Raw genomic sequence first — 8,851 nt, forward strand, 5'->3', positions numbered from 1 at the left:
TGTATTGATGTCAGGTGCCTGTCCATTGGGGTTGCCACCCCTTGCCTTTGCAATGCTCTCAGCTTGGTGTGCTTTGTAGGGTGATGCTACAGTTCGAGGAAGAAAGTGTTTCAGAGCAAAAAACTGTGCAACTCCAGAACCAAGAAAAAAAGCTTTAATTATTCAACTAGTTTGAAACACTTTAAAGTATCCCTAAAAATAGGTGAGAAGGATGTTTGTCAGCTACAAAGAGATTATCCTGCAGTAGTATTGCTTGTCTTGTTTTATGATGATGCTACAAAATACAGTCCCTCAGGTAGCCTCATTAATGTTTATGAATGAACCCCTTGTTTTATGCTTTTGGTTTTCAGAGCAGAATTAGGGCAAGAGGCTAGTAAGACTGGTTTTACCATACATGTTTTGGAAAGCCCAAGGACATGGGTGTAAGGCTCAGTGGTTCTATGTAGGGATAACAATTGGATTCAGGCGCCTGGTAGACAGCTGAGGTGTACCTTAAGGGAGGACTTTGGCTAGAGTCCTGGGTGAAATTCTACATGCTTCCCAGTGGATCTGTCAGCAGGAGGTTGGCACTCCTCTATGGCTCATTGCTTGTTTTGTTTTGATGTCTTCCGGCAAAGGCAACCTGTGACCATATGTTGTTATAGCCGTAAGTGCTTCCACAGGGCAGTAGCTGGGAAACCCCACTGCCTGGCAGCGTCTCAGCCCAGGGTGGAGGCTTCTTTTCACTATCTCTTCCTTAAAGAGGGCAACTGTTTCTTCTGGCTATCATAAAAGCAGGGTGGCAGTTACGCCCAGCCCATAACAGTATGTGGTGGTTTCTGAGTCTTACCGCTCCAGCCTTGAAGTAACAGCTCTTTTTTCCAAGCCAACCAACAATTATGGTCAGCCACTAATACCAGTTTAACCATTTGGCAGCTGCCTTATAGGAAATAGCTCTTTCAAGGGAGCCAAAGGAGGTCTTGTCCCCTTGGCCTCTGAGCCATGCTGGGCTGGTTTCTGTCACAGGGCATGTTTACAGATTTCCTTGCATACAACCAGCTTCTGTAATAACAGCCAAATCCTAGAAAGTGAGTACCAAACAAATTGTGGAAGTAGGTCAGAAATACTATTTCAAGTTAATTATTTTCATCTTTTGTTTGATGAATCAGTAGGTAAAACTGTCTGATCCACCCCCTGCCCTGCAACAAACATGCAGTTTCTTGCTCTGTAGTTCCTTTTTCATTTATCGTTGTGTTGGGACTGTCAGCAGAGTTTATTGTAGGCTCGTTCCCTCCCTGTTATACGCAGTAGTAACCGGCTCTGCAAACGGTGCTATTGAAACTGGAATCGGGCAGCAGGACAGAAGGTAGCGGTGATGGACTATTGTAGGCCGGGGTGCTCCCGTAGCTGTCCCTTGTCCCTACTAGCCGTGCCTCCGCGTCCCCCTACTCTCGCAGGGATCTCATCTTCCACAGGATACCAGAGTGGACAGCGTGAACAGCCGCTCATGGCGCGGCCCACGATGCCCATCACCGCTGCCCCACATGGGGAATGTGTGTGGGGTAAGGCTGAGCTCCTCACACGGCCACGCTGCGTGGGGCTGCCGGCTGCCCTGAACAGCCACAACCACGTGGCGAGGGCAGTTCTTTCCCGGCCTGAGGCCGCAGGGCTCCGTCCCGCCCGTGGCGGAGACTTCGCGGGGCGCGCAGCGGTGCGCAATCCCGCCCCCGCCTGCCCTCCGCACCAACTTTCCCCCCTTACACCCCTGGCGCGCGCCGCCTCGCGCCCCTGTCCCCGGCGGGCGCTCGTTTTGAATGAATGACCTCACCCGCGCCCGCCAACCGCCGCACCGCCGTGCTTAATATTCATGAGGCGCCTTGCCAATCAGCGGGCGAGGAGGTTGTTTTAAACGGCAGAGCCCTGCAGCCAATCAGGCCGCTCTCGTAGGCAGCCAACGCGAGGCTGAGCCGCGCCGCGCCGAGCCCCGCGTCGTGCCCTGCGCTCCAGCTCCTGTCCACACTACCGCGAACAATACAGGTACGTGCAGCCCCGCCGCAACTTTTCGGGGGGCGGCTGCCCCCTGCCCGCCCTGCCGCCGCCCCGCCCTACCCCCGCGCCTTCACCTCTTTGCTCTACCTGCCCCGGGATTATTTTTTTTATTATATTTTTTTTGTTGTTGTTTTTCGTTGCTTCCCTCTTCCGAGTTTTTTTTTCCCCCTTAACTAAAAGGAGGGGGGGAAAGGGGGAAAAAAGGGAAAATCACCCAAAACTTTCTGTCCTTCTCGTCAGGGGATCGGTGGTGTCGGGGCAGATGCCGCACGCAGCTGGTGGGGCGGTGGGCAGAAGGCGAGGAACAGCATTTGCCCCCCGTCCTCATCCCCAGCCCCACCGGGAGCACCCCCTCTGGTGTGGAGGGGTTACCTGTCCCCGGTGTAGCCCCTTTTCTCCGCGCCGGGCTCCCGTACTGCTGAGAGTAATATGGCTGGTGCAGCAACTACACCGGGACTAACTCCTCTTCTCCCCCGCATGGGCAGGGATTTTTCTCTGCCGCCTCCTAATGTCGCACGGCAAAACGCGCGGCGCCCTCGGCTTTTATTTGCCCCCTTTCCCCGGGTGGGCTTGGTGGGGCTGGCGGCGGTGGGAAAGTTGTTGGCCGTGCGCAGTGCCGTGCCCGCTGTTTATTCTGCATTAATATGGCTGTCGCTTTAGCATCTGACAGGGATAAACCCTGCGCGCTGCGCCCGTCTGTCCCGACGAAGCAGTTTTCTTCTCGCCGCCGCCACCTCCAAACTCCCCCGATCCCTTCGCCTCTGCCTCTGCTGTTCTTCCCCTACCCGGGAAGGTTACTTTGGCGGGGCTGCGCCCGCGCTGGGGCCCCGCATCGCCTCTTCCCCGCGCCGCGCCGCCCGTGCTGTGGGCATTAATATGGCTGGCGCTGGAGAGCCCGGGCGAAGGGAAGAAAGACGTGTAAGCGGCATAGGGATGGGGAGGGCGGTCGCGGCGGGGAAAATCTCCTTCCCGGCGCCCCGCAGGGGGCTCAAACCTTTCGCTTTCGCCCCGGCTCCTCTCTCCCCACCACCCCGTGCCTTCGTCCGGGCGCCCCGGGGCCGCCCTGGGGCTCTTCGCACTCTTTTTCTGTCGGCGCGGAGGAGCGTAGCGGCGGCGATAATGGCTGCACGGGAGCCTTTGTTAGAGAGCGCTGCGCTAGGCAGGGGCCGGGAGGGGGGGGGTGGGGGGGAGGGAGGGAGGCCGCCTCCCGCCCGCGCCCCGGCCCCGCCGCCCCCGCCACCCGGCGGGGGGCCGAGCGGGGAGCCCCTTCTCGGCGGGGGCGGCGTTTTGGCGGGGTTGGCGGCCAGGGGCGGCGGGCGCGGGGGGCCGAGCGCAGCGGAGGGGGGAGCGCGGCTTTGTTCGGCGGCGCGGCGGCGGCGCCGGGAGAAGCCATCTTAGCGAGCGGGGCCGGCCCTGGGCGCGGAGCGCGGCCGCCGCTGCTGCCGCTCCTGCTGCCGCTCGCACCGGCCGCCCGGGGCTGGGCCGGCGCCCCGCGCCCCCGGCCGCCGCCCAGCCCCCCGGCGCCCCGCGGCCGCCGCCCCGCCACATTTAAGGGGCACTTTCTTTCATCAGGAGGCATTTCACAAAATGGAAGATGAATTATTGGCGTCTGGCGGAGCTGCCGCTGCCCCCTCCGCCCGCCGGCCCCGGTCCCGCCGCAGGTGCCCGCGGCCCGCGCAGCGGAGCCCGGCAGCCGCGGTGACCTTGGGGGGGGGTAGGTGGGGGGGGAGGAGGCGAGGGGAGAGAAGATGGCGGGAGGGGAGCAAAGGCCCGGCCGGCCGCAGCGGGCCGCTCGCCCCCAACTTCGGGAGCAGGCGGCGGCCCGGGCTCCGCTCCGCGCCCCTGCCCCGCCGCTTCGTCCCTTGTTTACGCGGGTTTTCCGCTGCCCTGTGGAGAGCTCTGAGGCGGCAGCGGGATTCTGCCGGGCTCCAGGAGCGTCCGGGCGGGACAGGGCGGTTGAAAACCACTTGTGCTGCACATGGGGAGGGTTAACGTGCACTATTAAATATTAACGTTGTGCTAATAAAAATTAAAATTTCAAACGCTGGCAAAGCTGGTAATAGGCAATATTGCTGCGGCATTATTTTTCCTCTTTTTGAGGGGGGTAGAAGTGGAAAAGAAGACAGTAGAAGGGGAAAGAATCACAGCCCAAAAGTTACCATCGTCCTCTTGGTGACTGGCTGATCACATCTTTGCACTGACCACTACGTCTGTGAACATGTGTCACTTCGTGGAACACGAGCAAGCGGAGCTCACCTTGCAGAGCTCCACGGGTCCTATTGTGTTTAAAACCAGCCTTTATTTGCCCATCATCTTCTATATAAAATGGTAATGCACTTTTAGGGGACAGTAATCTGTCCTGCCTTTTCACCTGGACAGCAACTGCTTATGTCAGCTCTAGCACTAAAGGCATAAGTCATAGCCTGGCACTGTACATGCCACTCAAGCCCCAGTGTAGTAACCAACTAAATTAATTGTTTTATATTAGTTCATATATAACTCTAAACAGGCAGAAGTATGATATATTTATTAGCCTGTGTTCAGTCTTTGGACATGATGTAAACATACATTAACGTAAAACTTAAGTCTAGTGACCAGCTGAACTTGGCTCAAGTCTGTAATCCAAATGTCAAGGAGTAATAGTTTTAAGTTGTCTTATTAGGGATGGTAAGAGGTATTGCAGGGCTAGAAAATAATGTGCTACTGATGAAGGACATCTCTTCAGGGCATCATGGTGTCTGTATATATATATATATATATATATAAATAAAAACACACACCATATGCATAAACACATATATGCATTGATCTGCACATGCATTCACTTGATATTTTTTTTCTTCCCTTTTTTTCTTCTCTTTCCTACAGAGTCAAGATGGCTAAAGGTGATCCGAAGAAGCCCAAGGGCAAGATGTCTGCCTATGCCTTCTTTGTGCAGACATGCCGTGAGGAACATAAGAAAAAGAACCCAGAGGTTCCAGTCAACTTTGCAGAGTTTTCCAAGAAGTGCTCAGAGAGGTGGAAGGTACCTTAATTTGTGACCTCCTGAAAGAATAACTTCTTGACTTGTGTATGCCTGAATGTGAAGGGACCTGGTGCTGTTTGGGCTGTGCTGTTCTTTGCTATTGATTGGGTGCTGCTGACTCCTGTAATGACCATGAAGCCTTCATAGAGGTGTATCTGCCTGTTTGGACCTTTCCATGTAGCCTGGCCTTTTTTCCTGTTCCCAAACAGTGCCTACTAGCAGCTACTTTCCTCCAGGCCTCTGTCCTCAAAGAGGACTCTGGTTGTACTTGTCTCATTCCTGTTAATTTCCGCTTACTGAGTATGCCAGCTGAGTCTGCAGTCCCCAGTACAGGACCTTCGTCCCCAAGGTGGTCCAGTCAGAAAATAAACAAATTCTGAAACTCCCCTATTGAGTCTGTGTGTGTGTTGGCTTGTTTACTTAAAGTTTGCCAGTTATTGAACAGTTGGGTAATCAAAGGTTTGTTTTGTTGTGTGTTTGTTTTGTTTGGGTTGTTTGTTTGTTTGTGCCTTTTCTTTTTCTTCTTTTTTTTAGACTATGTCAAGCAAGGAGAAGGCTAAATTTGATGAAATGGCAAAAGCTGATAAGGTACGATATGATAGAGAAATGAAGGACTATGGACCAGCTAAGGGTGGCAAGAAGAAGAAGGACCCCAATGCCCCAAAACGACCACCGTAAGTAACTTGGAGGCAATGAATGCACTAGCGTGTTTGGTTTTCTTTTCGTGCCCTATTACACAGCTTATGGGTTTCCATCAAGGAGGTAGATGGAGTGGTGTACACTGGATGTAGCAATACTGATGATAATTATAGCTTCCTGACACTTGTCTTGTAAATCTTTGTAATCTTGAGCTCTAACACAAATTCTTGGTACTTGGTGCACTTAAACTCGCAGTGATGGAAGGCATGACCAAATCTCAGTGGACCTCTGTGTCTTAAGATTATGTTGTGTGGTAGGAGTAGACAACACTTGATTAAAAACAGTGCTAGGTTATGGCTGTGGGTCTGGGTTTCTTGTTCTGTGGTGTTTTTTGCTAAAAGTGTGAGTACATGTGTGAATGTTGTGGGTGAGGGGCAGAGGAATGGGGTGTTCTCTGGGTGTTCCTCAGTTCTGATTATTCTCTGGTCCTTTTCCCCAAGGTCTGGCTTCTTCCTCTTCTGTTCAGAGTTCCGCCCCAAGATCAAGTCCACAAACCCTGGCATATCCATTGGGGATGTAGCAAAGAAACTGGGAGAAATGTGGAACAACCTCAGTGATGGTGAAAAGCAGCCTTACAACAACAAGGCAGCTAAACTGAAGGAGAAGTACGAGAAGGTAAGGCTAGTTTTCACTCATGCCTTTTCCATACCAGCACTTGTGTTGATGTTTCTGTAGCATAGACCCAGCTCAGGTGGCCCTAGCACAGTGTCTCCAGCTTCCAGACCTGTTCTCATTTGTGCTGCCTGCGACGTAGCCAAGATTTGTGTCTGTGGGACAGGATAGGTTAGAGAGCAGCAGGCAAATTCTAGTGAGAACAGAGTTTCCCCCAGGTATGTGCAGTGGTGGCTGCTTGAGTTGCTGCAGCAAAGGGTTTTGTCATGTTAGCAGGAAATTTTGGAGAGACTGCATTCTCTTCTCCTCCTCAAAGAAATAACCATGAATGCAGGGTTCAAGGCCTCCACCATCTGGAGACCATGGAGTATGCTTAGGTGTCCTGCATACCTGCGTACTGCAACGCTGGCTGTGTCTCCCTTTGTGGGGGTGCAGCTGTGGAAGGCCAGTCTCTCTCTTGACACCTGCTGTACAAATGCTGTTTGTGTTTGCTGCTTAGAGCAAATTAAGACATCCCCTTGACTTTGCAGGATGTTGCAGACTACAAGTCTAAAGGAAAGTTTGATGGCGCAAAGGGAGCAGCAACCAAAGCTGCTCGGAAAAAGGTAGAGGAAGAAGACGAAGAGGAGGAGGAGGATGAAGAAGAGGAGGACGAAGATGATGATGATGAATAAAACTGTACTATACTTGTCTCCATGTGAATACCATAGAGTAGGGGAAACACCATAAATGCAGCACCTCTTTATTTAAGATGGTGTCTCTTGCCCTTATTAGGCTTAATTAAAAAAAAGAAAGAAAAAAAAAAAAGACAAAAAAAAAACCAACAAAAAAAAAATTGGATTCCGATCGCGTTGTAGTTTCTAAAAGTGCTCTAGAAATTGTAACTGGTTTACATGAAGTGGCCATGGGTGTAGTGAGCACCCTGAAACTGTATCAAAGTTGTACATATTTCCAAACATTTTTAAAATGAAAAGGCGCTCTAGTGTTCTCCTAACTCTGTGCACTTTGCTGTTGGTGTAACAAAGCATTTAAAAATGTTTCAAGCATTTTTTTAATTTGTAAGGTGGTGTTACTATATGGTTATTGGCTAGAAATCCTGGGTTATAAACTGTACATATCTATAGTTTGTAAAAACTAGACAGATTTCTTGTGGTACATGCTTAGAGTTATGATGCCTTAGAGGAGCAGTGATTACTTGGAAAGGCTGTACGTTCCCCGGGGTGCCATGGCCCAAAGCATGCACTGTGAGGGTAGATCTATTTACACTACAGTGGGCGTCCATTTAGCTTAAAGTTGTCTTTCTGTATATAGTGAAATAGCATTCTGCTGCCATTCTTAGTTGTGGAAAGGGGGTTCAGCTGGCATGAGAAGTGTATGGATTTTTTTAGTTAAGTGCGGTAGTTTTTAAACTGAAACTGTAGACATCTCTTCATCGTCAACTAAGTGAAGAGCCAGTGCAGCAACTGAAGTTCAAAAACACTCTGTACTTAAATAAATTTGCAACGTTCTGTTTTTTTTGTAATGTTTAGAATGCTGAAATGTTTTTGAAGCAAAATAAACAGTATTACATTTTTAAAACTGTTCTTGACAACACTCTAAATTTCTGGTGGAAAAAAAAACAAAGCAAAACGAAAACGAGACGAAGGATTTTAACAACAGCAGGAGGTTCATTTTTGAAGTCTGTGGCATCCCTCAGGGCTGGTGACTTTAGGAAACATTCTGACTCAAGGATTAAAAAAAAATATTAATTAATAATAATAATAATAAAAATATAAATGGTGGCCAGCCAAAACTGGCTGAATTGAAAGAGATGGCTGCTCCAGCTAATATGCAATCGTAACTGTTTATGGCTGAGTGGCGTAAGATGCTATGCAAGTTTGAACTTTATTACTTGAACTTGGGAGCCTAAATGAACATTCATGACGTAATTGTTTGTTTGTGTGTGTATATAGCAGCATTCAGAGATGCAGAGAAAGGTAGGTGGTTCGGAATGAGGCTGACACCATGGAATAAGTATAAAAAGCATAGTTTGGATTTTTCTTTTTTTTTTTTTTTTTCTTCTCTTTTTTTTTTTTTTCAGTTGTGTTGGGTAAATTTATAGCCCAAATGCATTGCTGTACATATTAAAATGTGCCTTTTTTGTCCTGTGTTAAACTGTTTCAGACTTGTGGTTTTTTCTAGCATCGTGATTCATGGCAGGAGCCGGGCGCCTAGGCTAACTCCCTGCCACAGTAGGAGCGTGGCACAGGTACTTGGTCTGTGTCCTTTCTCCAGTTTGTAATGGAATTGGGTGCTGTGAGGTGGGCTGGGGAGTAGTGCAGGTCACCTCTGTCCCTTTGGTGACCGGTTGGCTGCTTTGCAGTCTTGCCATCTTTCCAAATCCAAGCCAGGGATGTTTTGCAGCCCATGGAAAGGAAAGGTAATACCTGGCCTCTGGCTGCTGACTCAATTAGTTTTTAGCACGGAAACTGTGCAAACTGGGAAACC

General features: G+C 50.3%; 1 protein-coding gene across 1 annotated transcript; it reads left to right on the top strand.

The window, feature by feature from the left end:
• The first annotated feature begins 1,910 nt into the window (after positions 1 to 1,910).
• HMGB3 (high mobility group box 3) lies at positions 1,911 to 7,945 on the top strand. Its single transcript, XM_054169636.1, has 5 exons — positions 1,911 to 2,016; positions 4,897 to 5,053; positions 5,588 to 5,727; positions 6,193 to 6,367; positions 6,895 to 7,945. The coding sequence occupies exons 2-5, from the start codon at positions 4,904 to 4,906 to the stop codon at positions 7,036 to 7,038; spliced, it is 609 nt and encodes a 202-aa protein (XP_054025611.1). The 5' UTR covers positions 1,911 to 2,016; positions 4,897 to 4,903; the 3' UTR covers positions 7,039 to 7,945.
• The last annotated feature ends 906 nt before the right edge of the window (positions 7,946 to 8,851 follow it).

Source organism: Dryobates pubescens, chromosome 18, assembly GCF_014839835.1.
Source record: "Dryobates pubescens isolate bDryPub1 chromosome 18, bDryPub1.pri, whole genome shotgun sequence".
Lineage (NCBI taxonomy): Eukaryota > Metazoa > Chordata > Aves > Piciformes > Picidae > Dryobates > Dryobates pubescens.

What these genes read in the sequence shown, in the direction of transcription:
- HMGB3 (XM_054169636.1), top strand. Translation starts at nt 4,904, where the DNA reads ATGGCTAAAGGTGATCCGAAGAAGCCCAAGGGCAAGATGTCTGCCTAT. An exon ending in AATGCCCCAAAACGACCACC is followed by an intron (nt 5,728 to 6,192) that starts GTAAGTAACTTG and finishes CTTTTCCCCAAG; the next exon opens with GTCTGGCTTCTTCCTCTTCT. An exon ending in TGAAGGAGAAGTACGAGAAG is followed by an intron (nt 6,368 to 6,894) that starts GTAAGGCTAGTT and finishes TTGACTTTGCAG; the next exon opens with GATGTTGCAGACTACAAGTC.